The sequence below is a fragment of the Podarcis erhardii genome (assembly GCF_964252035.2).
Source record: "Podarcis erhardii genome assembly, chromosome: 4".
Lineage (NCBI taxonomy): Eukaryota > Metazoa > Chordata > Lepidosauria > Squamata > Lacertidae > Podarcis > Podarcis erhardii.
This window is the reverse complement of record NC_138508.1, coordinates 66,835,975-66,850,999: the sequence shown is the minus strand read 5'-3', so window position 1 is coordinate 66,850,999 and position 15,025 is coordinate 66,835,975. Positions and strand designations below refer to the sequence as shown.

Genomic DNA, 15,025 nt, shown 5'->3' with positions numbered 1-15,025 from the left:
AAGCAGTAACTGCCACCGAGGTCCATTCCCTACCAAACAGGACATGCCAGCTCTGACCTGCTTGGCAGAAAACACTACATATAGCTTGGGCAGATTTACTTGTCACTTGATTCTAGTTCACATGGTAGCTCCTAACATCAGGCCACAGTTTTCTGTTACTAACAGTGAAATTCTAAGCCTGTCTACTCAAAAGTAAACCCTGATTAGTTTAACTGGGCTTGCTCCTAGGCAAGTGTATACAGGATTTTAGTCCAAATCAACCAGATATATAAGCTCTGCGCATTAGAGAGACTTACTGGGAATCTCAAGCCATTAGTTGTTTCTTTAGTTGCCTCAAAAATGATATCTAACCAGAAGTTCAGTCTCTCTTGCCTAGGAGAATGTTCTATGGTGAGTTTCTTGAACCGCTGTATTAACATCAGGTTCTGAACCAATGACTTCAAATACCTGAAACACATGCATACAATAAATAATTAAACAGCCAAGAACAACATTATTTACTGTAAGTTAATGACACAACAAGTCTTTGCTAGAATAGTAGAAGTCTACTTGAAAATAAGAAGTCCTGAAAATGAAAACATAGTTATTTAATCATCATGCAAATAATAGTGACGATGCATGGAGCATTGGAGAACTTAATGAAGTCCAATGGGGTGTGAGGGTGAGGGCAGAGAGCAGAGAGCAGGAGATGTAACTACACAAATTGTAATATGTGATGATACATACCAAATGGGTGGTTTCAGTTTAAACAGCCTCTCTGCTGCTTGCACTGCTTTACCAATGTCATTGGCCAACATGCTTACACTGAAGAACTGCCCGACATCCCAGTAATTGTTCATTTTTTCCAAACTCCCTTTTCTTCCCAACAAACTGTTCAATCGCACACCTTGACAAATTCACATAAAAACAGTATGTTACAAGGGAACACAATGAACCTCAAAGACTGTAAAGATGATAATGTGTGTTGGTAATCATGGGAAGTATAACCTCTAAGAGTATTTAGGTAGAGAAAAACTACACAAAGGGACACATTAAAGGACACATTCATGCCGTACATTTAAAACACTTTGATATACTTTAAACAGTCATGGCTTCCTCCAAAGAATTCTGGAAATGGTGGTTTGTTAAGGGTGCTGAGAGTTGTTAGGAGACCCTCTATTCCCCTCTCATAGCTACAGTTTTCAGAGTTCCCTCTGAAGAGGGACTGTTGAACCATTCTGGGAATTGTAAATCTGGAAAGGGAATGAGCATCTCCTAACAATTCTCATCATGCTTAACAGACTACAGCTCCCAGAATTCTTTGGGAGAAGCAATGGCTGTTTAAAGGTGGTATGATAATGCTTTAAATGTATGGAGTGAATATGGCCTAAATGTCATTGGTGGGAAATAAATTGCATTCTTCATATGGTCAAAGATACTAGTCATGGACCACTGCCCTTGCAGAAGTTCATTCTAGGAACAGGTGCTTACAACTGATGGCAAAACACTTGTGACATGCTTCACAGTGGGCTAAAACTACTATTCTTAAATACAGAATTCACTGCAACTTCAATTCAGAACAATGGATCCAAAGGTCCAGCTCCACAACTGGAAATTTCCTTCATTCAATTGGACCTTTGGATCCAAACCTTTATGTATCTGACAATAATTAATAACCCTACTACTGCTGCAACAAGTTTTTGTTTTTGTGTTGTTCACCTATTTTCCTTAGTTCCATGGAGGTTTCAAACTGCTGCCCTGCAACAATCAGCAAGACTGCAAGGTTAATCCCAGAATACAGAGTTGACTGGAGCTCAAACCCTTTACGATACCTGCAGAGACAAGATTTAACAAACTGGAGAAGATACTTCCAAAGAAAAACATTTGAAGTTTCTCAGATCACAATAAAGAAGGCATGCCAGCCATTGTTGCAAACTATGGAAATGTGAATGGATTTCTTGTTCTTCTTCTTGTTGTTGTTCCAATTAATCTTATCTAGAAAGATAGGAGCTCATGATTTAATTTTCTTCCCTCTCCCACAACATGAGAACTCGGGGTTAGCTGGTGAACCTGATTAGCAGCAGATTCAGGATGACAGATAAAAGGGTGTTCTTTTTTCATGTAACAGATGGTTAATTTATGGAATTCACTGCCATCAAAAGTCGTGATGACCAGTAGTCTAAACAGCTTTAAAGTCAGACAGGTCAGTTAAATTTATTTGCTAAAACTTAGTCATCACAAAAACACAGAAAATCAAATTGAAAAATATATTCAGCACACTGGATCTCATTTTGTGTGATAAATCCATTGGGCAGCCAGAGCAAACACAGAAACGTTATATGCCATGGGCAACATCTAAAAATATCCACCTGCTTGCACAACAGAATCCACTTATGCAATGGGACTTCCTGTTTCTCTTCTTCCCCACTCCAGATCAGACTTTGAGAGCACATGGTAGAGGAGAGGAAGATGAAGCCCTGTTGCATGAGTGAATACCCACAAGTGCTCCACTGGATCTCACCCAGTATCTTGATTCCTATCGTCCAATAAATAATAGATTTTCTCTTTCCTGTTCGAAAAAGAATCTCTTTCAAAAAACTTTCTTTATGAGAATTATGTTTATGATCTTCTCTCCAACCACAAATGCATCAACAAGAATTTATAGATAGTCTTATCTCCCCTCTAAATATGCTCTGACCATAGTCTGAAATTTCAAAACAGTAGCTTCCTCCTCATTGCAACTCTACTTCTGGAAGACTGTAATAAGATGTAACAGAATACTAAAATGGTAAGAATTGCATAGTTTGAAGATAATATCTAGATAATGAAAGGGCCTATTCTTAACTCCCATCCAACAGGAGGCTGGTAAGGAACTTGGTACTCCATGTGAAGTACTTTGCTTTCCATTTCATAATTACACAGATACGGTAAACACATTGCCACTCCTCTTACCATTCAATGGCTGTGTCCCGGCTGCTGGTGTCTTTACAGTCCGAATCAAGGAAAATGTCCTTGTAGATTCTCCCACACAAGCAGAACATGTCAGGTGCTGGGCGATCACATGTCTGCAAGACCTGCAGCATCACTTGCAGTGCCTTCCCCCGGTCACCTGTGTTGTTTCTTCTGAAATTCAGACAGAAAATCACATGAATAAGCTTGTACAAAGAACCATATATTTGTATCTAACACAATTTATAACTCTGTCAATAAGCACTAAACTGGGATTTGCCAATGTGGTGCCTATGAGCACAATGGTCTCCCCGGTGCCCACAAAGCCTCTGAACTCTCAGCACTCATGCACTGCCTCCTTTGTAATGAGAATAGTTATTTCTTTCTCTCTCTCATAAAACATATAAAAGATGGAAAAGGAAGTTGGAAGAATGATGCTCTTTCCCACTGCCTCTTCCAGCTCTATGTGCATTTCAAGGCTCATATTAATTCTCCTGGATCTGACTTTTATCAAAATCCTCTTAAAGATGAAGTGTGTGCACATATTCTTTCTGTCCTAGGGGCTGAGGGAAAGCAGATCAAGGAAGAGGGAAGAGAAGTGGCCAGAGTAGGTAGAAACAAAAATCCAAATGTCCCCTCAGGTGAAAAAAGATTGGTGACTCCTACACTAAATACACACAATAATTTCACTAGGCAACCTTAGTATGAAACTGTGTATAGAATTTCTGTTGGAGCTTTCCAGAGCTCTAGATGTGACATTCTGGATAGATTTTACGCAAAAGATATGCAACTACAGTGTACATTCTGTCTCTGCTCTTTTCCTCTATACACTGATAAGTCTTCTAAAATCATGTCCTCTGCCATCCTGAATTGCCAGAAGTCAGATGAGTAGCAGCTATATTCAAACTAACAGAATGATTAGTCTGAGGTTAGTTTGTCAGGTTGTACACTTAGACGGGAAGAACCAGCTGCACAAATATAAGATTGAGGACACATGGCTTGCTAATAGTACATGTGAAAAGGATCTAGGAGTCTCGGTGGACCACAAGCTTAACGCAAGTCAACAGTGTGATTCAGCAGCAAAAAAGGCTGCATCAACAGAAGAATAGTGTTCCAATCAAGGGAAGTAATAATCTCTCTCTATTCTGCCTTGGTGAGACCACACCTGAAGTACTGTGTCTGGTTCTGGGCACCGCAATTTAAGGAGGATATTCACATGCTGGAACATGGGAGAGAAATGAAGATGATCAAAGGTCTGGAAACTAAGACTCCCTGTTGAGGGAGCTAGGTATGTTTAGCCCGTAAAAGAGGAGACTGGGAGGGGATATGATATCCATCTTCAAATATCTGAAGGGTTGTCATATGGAAGATGGAGCAAGCTTGTTTTCTCCTGCTCTAGAGGCTAGGACCAGGACCACTATGTATTGCATCGGCGACAGCAGGTGGCACTTTCAATTATCTACCCAAAATGAAACAAAATTCAGTTCTGGCTGGAAAACATTACCAGCTGTAAACATTTATCATACAGTATTAGTATATGAAATGCAACCACACTATTTACAAATTACCTATGCTATGTTTTATTTGAAAATATTCAGAAGCAAACATTGCAGCACAAAGCTTGCTATGCTTAAGTAAGCAGAATAATTCCTTTCAATGATAAATTCAGACATGATGCAATTTTCAACCGACAAGGCAATTCTTGTTATGATAGCTTTAATACTGGATACAGTATACTGCCCAAAGACACAAATACTTTTCCCTACAGTGATGTACTTTGTTGTCATACGCTGTCAGTATCAATGATTACACATTTAAAGCAGCTTGATTAACAGGAGAAACAAAATATTCTCTTAAACATTAAAAAAAAAAATACCGGGGGGGGGGGAGGGAATCAAATACCAAAAAATGAAGAGAACTATGCAAAACAACAGCATTGGCAGCAGAACAAAATAATTGAAATAGAGGCTGCACACATGCTCCATGCCAGAGTAACCTCACTAGTACACACGACCATCTAAAGCAACACAGTGCCAAACACACAGCTGCATAACCACGCCCTCCCTCTCTCCCACCCAGATAGGGCCTTACTCTCTGCCATTTCAGTCTCTCATACTTATTGTTATTAAGCAAAATTATAAAACACAAAAAAGTTAGAACATAGAATCCCACTCTCAGCAGCAAAAACACAATTCCAGTTACCACCCAATACTGTAATACATCACTCACTTTCTCCTACTGGACAATAAATTCAATAATACAACATTAAAGAGGGAAGTGGTTAGTCGGGTGACCCTGAAGAGAAGACACCAAAGGCAAAATTAAAAGACACTTATCCTGTGTCAGCCACTTATCCACTGCAGCAGCTGTCTTATCTAGCCTCTGGGCTGGACACAAGTCAACTAGCTGCAGCTGTTAAGAGTTGCATATGAGAGACAACAAAAGGTGAAAGCTGTGAACTGATTTTGCATGGGGAGCTACAACTCCCTCACTACTCCGTGATCCATTACTTGTGTGCTTCTCTCATACAAAATATTGGAACTCTTTAAAGAGGTTCCACCTTTTACGTGAACTAACTACCCATTTTTCGGAATGCTGCCTCAACTTTTTTTGGATGGCTATGAAACGGGTGCACAAAAGCAGTAACCTTACCTATTCCTTGCTTATTATGAATGATACAAAAATAAAACTCAAAGCCTGTGTTACCAGCAGAAGAAAGGTATGCACCAAGATTAGTTTTGGAACAGCATGGAATACAGCTGAAATTTAAAAAGAAGATAGCTATTTATCTACTCTCAAAAGGTGACTGAGTTCTTCCTGAACTCATGTTGTCAGAAGAGTTAAAAATATTATAAAAATTGCATACAAGTCACTGAGCATGCCCAAAGCAGGCTTTAGATCCCAGCCTATACCATACATTACGCATGTGCACATTGTTTAGAAGCTCTGAGAAGTATCTCCGAAACAACATGATCACAGGAACCTTGTTTGGCTTCCTTTATAGGAAGTCGTTTGGCTTCCCTTATGGGATTTTTAAAAAATCTTGATCTATTATGGTGCACCAAAAGTTGTTTCTTCTCTCTTACTACTCAACACCTTTTGTTATTGGAAAAGCTTTGAGGTGTTGGCTTAAAGGGCGCCTGTTGTCAGTCCTGGCATTGACTCTGGCCATCCTTCAGCATGTTCATGTACTGACAATATTAGGTTATGACTTCAGCCTTGAAGCACCTGTCACCAGCAGTTTACTATCCAAGTTATCATTTATAAACATGACCTCTGTGCTATATTGCACAGTAATGAAAATGCAGGACAGCTGAGCCTATAATAAGTATGATGAAACCATTCACAAAGTAATTGGCGTTTAAAATAAGCACACACTGTATTTTCATATTGTGGCGTAAACAATCTTAGGTAATTTGCCTATTATAAATAACTTGGGTTGGGCTTAAAACGAAGCTGTACTGTGATAATATACCCTAGCATGTACTGAGTACTTTAAAAAAAAGGAAATCAAAAAATTCAGAGTAATTATTAATTTTTTACAGGTTTGTTCACTGTATTATTATTTTTAAGTCAATGAATCCCAAAAGCAATTTAACAATAAAAAATATCAACAATAAAACATACATAAATACACTTTCTAAGCTAATCCCGATTAAGACTGGAATGAGAATCTTGCTTAAAAGGCTTGTGGAAAGAAGATCATATTCAGTAAGTACCTGAAAAGGCAGAAACAAGGGTACCTGTCTGATATACTGTATAGTGGGAGAAAATTGCAAGGGTAAAGGTAAAGGTAAAGGGACCCCTGACCATTAGGTCCAATCGTGACCAACTCTGGGGCTGCGGTGCTCATCTCGCTTTATTGGCCGAGGGAGCCAGCATACAGCTTCTGGGTCATGTGGCCAGCATGACTAAGCCGCTTCTGGCAAACCAGAGCAGCGCACAGAAATGCCATTTACCTTCCCGCCGGAGCGGTACCTATTTATCTACTTGCAGTATGTGCTTTCGAACTGCTAGGTTGGCAGGAGCAGGGACCGAGCAACGGGAGCTCACCCCGTCGCAGGGATTCGAACCACCGACCTTCTGATCGGCAAGTCCTAGGCTCAGTGGTTTAACCCTCAGCGCCACCCGCGTAGCATGCACTAAAAACCCAGTTCTTACACTGTATGGAACAAATTTCCTGATGAGCTGGTTATCAGCTGCAGCACCTCTCCTGCAGAGCACAGTGATCACTTAGAATATATGAGGGACAAGACAATCTGATAGTAAGAGCTGTTCGGCAGTAGAACAGACTCCCACAAGAGGTAGTAGACTCTCCTTCCTTGGAGGTTTTAAAGCAGAGATTGGATGGCCATCTGTCATGGATGCTTTATCTGTGATTCCTGCATTGCAGGGGGTTGGACCAGATGACCCTTGTGTCCCTTCCAACTCTTAAGTTTGTATGATCTTTTAGGTGCCTGCTCCCAAGTTGTATAAGATTTTGTAGCCTAGCACTAGCCCAGCAGCTAACATGATGGCAATACTCTTCCAGTCTAGAAGCAGCCACAGTAGCCTTAGCAGCTAAAGCTTGTAAAGGGCACTCCTGGCCACTTAAGTCACTTGGGCCTCTAGTGGCAGAGATGGCTCCAAGAGCACTAAACTTACGCTTTTAAATAAGAAGCTACATATACTTCAGTTATCGGCCTACTAAGCAGAATCTAGTCCAACAGAGTCTGTAGAAGGATTTAAAACATTTTCTGGGGGGAAAGGGAAAGAGATACATAAGCATAGTGGTCAACCTTCAGATTTGAAAATAAGGGATCAGCAGCTTCACCTGTCCTGGGGACAATCTCTACGGGATATCTAACAATCTGGGATAGCAGCGGGAAGCAGTGGGAAACGGAGCTGGAATAAGGGAATTTCCCACAAAAAAAGGGAAGGTTGACAGCTATGTACATAAGCAGTGGCTGGAAAGTCATCTGCTTAAGTAGAATGGATTGGGTGTGGAAATACACTGGGAATGTTTGGGTCACCTTCATGTAACAAATATCCCGAGTCTGTGGTTGCAATTACTGTTTTAAGTTGAAGATGCCTTTGCACTAATGGAATAGTTACCGCTCTCTGTAATTGTATTCACACAGGAGTTAATCTTACCGATTCAGTGCAAATGCATAATGAAATTTGATATTGTGCTGATCAGCCAGATCACAAGTAGGGAGCATTTCCAGTGTTTCCACCAGCTTCACCATGGCATCATAGTCCTAACAGCAGTTTAAAGAGGTAACAAGAGGAAAGTATTACTAACCAAAATTCATCCATCAAACGGTTTTTACTTATTCTGACCATGAGCAGCAACTGCTTAAAAAGATGTATAGCCTATCTCCTTGATACTCCCTTCATCCTAGGACAAGGTCTGCTAGAAATATATTCTCTGCCTACAAGGAACACACACAACTCTACAGGAGCCAGAATTTATGAACTAACACAATCCTGAATGGAATGCATCCTTGCCTGTGTTAACAAGCCACTTACACCATTCCACTAGATGGCTGACATTGCTCTTTAAGCATTATTGCATTTCTAGCTGAAGACAAACATGAACTGCAATAGAAAACATTTTTAAAAGCAGTCTTACTCATAATCTCCTAGTGGGGAATTATAACCTGAAGGTTCTAAGTAAAATGAACACATTAAATTCTAATTGTAGGGTCAGATAACAAGAAGTTATGTGGCTCATTTCCTCAACTTCCGTATCTTGTTGACAAATATTACAGAAAAGGGCAGAAACATCTGCAGCAAATTAATGTAAACAAAACACTGATATCTAGGGTTGCAATATTTCAAACAGTAAAAATCAGGACACACATGTTGTTGGGGCCAAAACTGTTGAGCGTTTTTGTGCTATTTTTAAGGAAAATCGGCAAAAACGACACAGTCGTCATGAATCCTGATTCTGTAGAACCCAATGATTCTGAACTTAAGATCACCTTTAAAAATATTAAAAAAACAAAAATGGATAAAACCTTGATAAAATAACATTGTACTATGTATTTATGGTAAAAGTAACATACCTGGATATCTCGATATGACAGAAGTAAGTTGATTACAATGTCAGAAGTGAGGACTTCAGTATTATCCATACGAAGTTTAATCCTGGTCAGTTCCTTTGCCAGTTCTTCTCCTTGATACTTCTCTCTAGCTTTTCTAATGTCATTTAACAGAGTTTCCTTGTAATATGTACTAGAGGAATTAAGCATAGTAGGGAAAGCATTACTACTACAGTAATTGTTATCTAGGGCTGATGAAATGTGACTACCAAAACATTAGACCTTGGTTTCTCTGAGAGATCCTTCCTGGGAGAAATGGAGAGGGATGCCAAATCTCTTTATTGAAAACAATAAACATTAGGAACAGAAAGGTCTAATTACCTTAAAGGCCATGTGAACATGGCATATCAGGAAGAATAGAATCATGGAGGGAATGTGCCTGATCCTACCCTGACAGTGAGCTCTGCATAGTTTTTGTAAAAAAAAAATGGAGGATGATACAAGAAGCCTAAATTACTGCATAGGCCCCAGCCACAAAGCTGTACCCATGTGCCACAGATTGGTGTGAAATAAACCTGTTTTTAAAGTAAAAACATAGAGGTAGGAGGCCAGAAAAGCAGGAGTGAGCCCATGTCCCTCTGCATATTCAGAAGCTAACTACACATTATGTTGATTGCTTGGCTTGTTGCCACATCAAAGGATTTTAAATTTGATACAAAGCATGTGGGAGGCAGGAGATTTTAGTCCATGCACTGCACTCAGCAACAGAACACCCCCAATTTGTTTTTTAGCATCACTAAAAGCAGAACACAGGATCCATTTTCATCAGAAAAAAGGCTGGGGAGGGAAAGGTTAAACCTGCCATCCCCCCCCACAGCAGCACCAGTGTAAATTCCCCTCTGCAAAGTGCCTAGGATTATTATAATTTAACCGCCATGCAGTTAACATCAACATGCATAGTTTCACCGTATGCATGATTTAGGAGGTGTGAAAAAGGACTTAAATCACACTGAATTTGTGGAGGGTAGGGATACAACCAGCCGGTATGATTTTTCTAACCAACTCTCCATTCCCTCTTCACACACACATTTTTTTAATCAAAACAGAATCAGAACTAAGGTTGCTATCAATGCTGAACTTTAAGGGGAAAAATATGAACAAAGCTTAATGAACGTAAATAACAGTATGTAAGCTAAAACAAAATAAAAAATTCCTTCCAGTAGCACCTTAAAGACCAACTGAGTTAGTTCTAGGTATGAGCTTTCGTGTGCATGCACACTTCTTCAGATACACATGTAAGCTATCACACTCAGTGGCTAGAATCCTAAGATTCTTCATAGTATAACCAAGGGCTTACATGAACTAAGTGACATTGCTGACTTTTTAAATGGCAGAACTTCATATTGTGACGTATCAAAAACTGCTTTTTAAACTACCTGCAGCTTCAAAGGTAGTTCACCCTATAGCAATGTAGGAAGCTTATGTTATCTTCTGGTTCCTGGCCATGATTAAATGTACCTTACAAACCAAAGTTGAATCTACACTCTTGTTTTTGAAAAATCAGTTTGGCTCTAGAATGTGAAATTAGAAATAAATTAGGTATGTCTAAACCACACTGAATAAAATGGGACATACCCATTTAACTAGGATCCTAAAGATGTTTGTAAGGTCTTGCAGATTGAATTTTGTTCCGACTGTTTTTAATATTGAATTTTAAATTGTTGTAACCAGACCTGGGATCTGATAGTGAACAGTCAGTAACAAACTTAATAAATAAGAATAGATCATCTGGGGAGGAATTACAAAGCTGATATCATTTGCTACTTAAGGAGTAGATCCATTTCAAATGAAAAAGTAAACTTTTCAGAACCCCAGCACTGATCACTAAATATAGAATATGAAATTGATATAAAATCAAACACACCTTAATCATATGTGAAGTAGCCTAACAGAACAACAAATGAGGTCTGATGCACGCACAGCGTTAAGTGAATTTAATTTGATTTAATGTCGTGACCTACTGTAATATAGCAGCATAATTTAATGTACTTGTGCCTGCAAAGGAAGAATCAAGAGCATGCTTACAAGAGGGCTCTGATTCTTTCTTTTGAAGTTGAAACACCTAATGTAATGCTGATGTGACTGACAAGTGGACAGCTGTACCTACCTGTCAAAGTAGTCAGCATGGGTTCTGGATCTGGCCCCCTTAGCTGGAACCAGTTCCCCACCCTTGAACTCTACCACTATAGAAACGATCACAACTTAGTTCATCTACCAAGAAATGTAACTTGTAATTCCATTTCGCTTTCATTTGGTCTTCTGACGTCGATCTAATTAGCAAGCTAGCTTTTACCCATCAGCACACTGTTACTGTTACTAGCACATGAGTTTTGTAAATAACATTTACTTCTCAAAAACAAAATGACTCCTGCTGATGACTGTTAAGATATGTTAAAGATTAGCTGCTATAGTAAGACTTTAGTTACAGTCCTGTGGGGCTAACAAACATCAGACACTTTGAAGGATACTAGTCTAAAAGCATCTTATTTCAACCAGGGGCTTTGAAATCTATACTACATTTATTTTTACTCCCTTCTTCTCCCAAGGGCTGGCCTGATAGCTCTGCTTCTATGTACAGTTAGTATATTGGAAAATAACCACAAGTTACTATGCCTAGCTGCATGAGAGAGATACAGTTTAGCTCAAATTAAGACTCCGCCCTATGATCCGCCCCTCAGGCAGGGGAGATATATGCGCTGGTTATTTTGCAGACTAGTTGTGTTGCAGAAGGCGTGCTGGGGAGACCACACATGCAAGAAATGCAAAAGAACTTTTGCTAGGTTTTAATAACAAAAACTCATTTTACACTAAATTACATTATATCAATAAGTATGACCCATCCACCAACCCATTCACCAGGGTACTGAGAGAGCTACTTGCTGCTCTTTATATACTATACCCAGCAAGCCTGGAAACTACTCTAGCTAAAAGAGGAAAGTGTGTAAAAATTACCATGATGTGACGTGAATGTCCTTGAGAAGGCTGATAAACCTGTCCATCAATGGAGCGCACAGAGGCCCCAAGATAGTGTCCCAGTTGGGCTGCATGTACTCAGAGGCTCTCCGCTGGGCATCACTTTCACAGCAAAAATAATCCGCACATGGCGTTACAATGTACGGAATGAAGTAGTAATTGCCACTTGAAGCCTAAAAGACGACAAAGTGTCAAACTATTAGGACAAAGTAAGCATGATAGTCTTAAGTGTTCTTTATGTTCATCCCTTCAGGAAACAAGGAGCATTCAACAGGCAACAACATAAGCAGAAACACCTGCACCCCTTGCAAAGTTCAAGTGCACAGTTTGAAATTAAAGCACAATTTTCACAGACATCCATAGCAGATATAATATAAGTTAGAAATCGGGAAGCTGTGACCCTTCAAATGCTGCTGAAACACAGTTCCCATCTTCCTTGACCATCAATCATGCTGGCTGAGACCAAGAAGAGTCTGGAGAGCCACAGGTTTTCTCCCACCCCAGACGTGAGTAAAAAGTTTAGCATTTATCGTGAAATAAAAACACAAGACTTTTTCTGTAAAGCTTAAAAATTTCAAATAGTTTTTTTAAATGAGGTAAGGAAATGTCTAATTACTTTTGAATACATACCTACTTAGACAACCATTTCCCCAATCTCCTGACCTAAACCTGTTTGAATTGTTTTCTGCTATTTTGATGGCCTTATCACACATTCTAATTGCATATGTTTATTTTAATGTACTGAAGGAATTGTTTTACTGTGTAGTTTAATTATTATTGTTTTGCAGTTGGTTTTATTCTTACAAATGACTTAGAAGCCACTTTGGCAATTTAGCGATACACAAATAAATACTTAGTAATAAAGTTTCTGGATAAATAATACTATGGGTGTTATTCAACTAACTTTCACTCATAGTGGATCGTCTGAAATTAATGAATGTGACAAGGTTAGGTCCATTAATTGTAATGGGTGTACGCTGAGTAAACTAGAACTAGAAACCCTATAACTAAAAACATTGTAGCTTATGGCAGTTGAGCAGAAGAGTGGACTGTCTGTGGGTGGGTTTTTTGTTTTTGTGCTACTGTGGCAACCAAATGGAAGAGGGTTCCCAAGTCTTTAATTGCAGGTACCATGGAGGGAAGGCGCATTGGGATCCATTCAGTGTGCTCAGCTGTGGCCAAGTACTAAATCAGCTGGATAGCTCAGTTTGTTAGAGCATGGTGTTGATAACACCAAGATGGAAGGTTCAATCCCCGTAAGGAACAGCTGCATTTTGCTGCATTGCTGAGGGTTGGATTAGATGATCCTCAGGGTCCATTCCAAATGGAAACATGATCTGAGAAAGAAGAAACCAAATGCTAACCTAACCAAGAACCACATAATATTTAGAATAACACAGACACCTCTGTTTCTGAGGGTCAATAGCCATGTTCTGATTCCATGTGCATTTCATGATGGAATGTCACATAGGACATCACATGACTGTTATAACTGTCAGATGGGATGTTACATTATTTATGTGTGGGAGCGTTCAAAAGTATGCTAGCAGGGCACAGTGAGAAGGGTTTTTCTCCTCCTTGATGAGCAGGGAGATGTGTTTGTGTTCAACACAGGGATCCTTTGAAACACTGACATTTGAGCACTAAATCCCCAACCTGCTGGCCAATGCATTACAGTCCCATTAGAGCCATGCCTTACAATGCACAGAATGGTTATCAAGATCATGGCTGTTCAGTTCTAACACACCTACCAATTACAACTTGCACAGTTATGTTATTCTGCAACTTCAGGGAGCATTAGGATGCCATCAAAACAGTGTGTGCACGTGTGTGTGTGTGTGTGTGTGTGTGAGAGAGAGAGAGAGAGAGAGAGAGAGAGAGAGAGAGAGAGAGAGAGAGAAGAGACTGAGGGGAGATTGTGGGGAAGCTACTTTTCATTCTTATACAGTATCTGAATGAAGAAACTGGAAATGAATGACAGTTATAATGATGAGTATGCTAAAAACCTGTGAATAGAGCCCAAAGAGTGAAAAGTAGGTTGCATCTGCACATAAGCATTCCGTATTACCATCACAATTCAGTGCTAAATGTAAAGTACATGAAGGGGTGCTTTTATAAAAAAAAACCAATTCCTATGTGGAAAAGTTTTTGCCAGCTCATTGCTTCCAACAATTTTCAGGACACAAGCAGTTGTAATTTACATGGACTGAATAAGGGCATCATGTGGGCTTTGGGGGGACCAGGTGTGCTCAATAAACACAACCATTATTCTGATGTTCAGATTCTTCTTTGGCGATCACTTGTAGCAGAGTAAGACTGTCTTCCATAAGCACGGTTTTAACAATGAGTCTGTAAGTGACTGTAGAGGCCAATTATGGATCCACACGTCCTTCCACAGAGGGGACATTGGTTTTGGGGCGGGAGTTGATCATGGTGTGGATTTGCCAAGCATGCCTTCCTGTTAGCACGTTTCTCCCTTGTGTCCTGAGTTCGAGTGTCTTAGTGGGTTCAGCAGGCAGAAGAGCTCTGAGTCCCTGTTTTCCCAAGACTTTTAAATGAGGGCCTGATCATGGTAACACTAGAGCGAGTCATGGATTTCATTAAGGGTTCCCTTACCTCTATAATTCAAGCACTGTACCCCCCTCTCTACCTCCTAAACCCCATATAGCAATAAACTTAAGTGTTTTAGATATCTGTATCTAAGGAGACTGGAGAAATAATACACACAAACATCAATCACAGGGAGCAAACAATACACATTAGGTAATTTGGTAGTTTTGCTCAGAGGAAAATAGTGCTTTTTGCAAAAGAATTGGACCCTGTCAGGCCTGCTGGAGGCGGTGGCCGGCTGGGCCTTGGAGTTCCCTAACCTATTGGTATTGGGGGACTTCAACATCCATGCTGATGCCACTCCCTCCTCGCAGGCTCTGGACCTGGTGTCTTCCATGGCGACACTAGGGCTCTCCCAGTTTGTTTCGGGCCCCACACATCAAGCAGGCCACACGCTGGATTTGATCTTTGGCATCGGTATAGATGTG

General features: G+C 40.0%; 1 protein-coding gene across 3 annotated transcripts in view; it reads right to left on the bottom strand.

Annotated features, from left to right (window-relative positions):
• Window positions 1–15,025, bottom strand: part of MAP3K15 (mitogen-activated protein kinase kinase kinase 15) — a 66,287-nt gene that overhangs the window by 25,946 nt on the left and 25,316 nt on the right. For 2 of the 3 annotated variants that reach the window (XM_081859048.1, XM_081859049.1), the window contains 7 exons: window positions 11,967–12,160; window positions 8,979–9,147; window positions 8,062–8,168; window positions 2,932–3,102; window positions 1,699–1,811; window positions 727–886; window positions 297–447 (listed from right to left, as the gene is read on the bottom strand). In XM_081859048.1, coding sequence (XP_081715174.1) covers window positions 297–447; window positions 727–886; window positions 1,699–1,811; window positions 2,932–3,102; window positions 8,062–8,168; window positions 8,979–9,147; window positions 11,967–12,160 — 1,065 coding nt within the window. Of the gene's footprint in view, window positions 1–296; window positions 448–726; window positions 887–1,698; window positions 1,812–2,931; window positions 3,103–8,061; window positions 8,169–8,978; window positions 9,148–11,966; window positions 12,161–13,118; window positions 13,152–15,025 lie in introns of those variants that run through there. The other variant, XM_081859050.1, reaches the window with a different exon arrangement.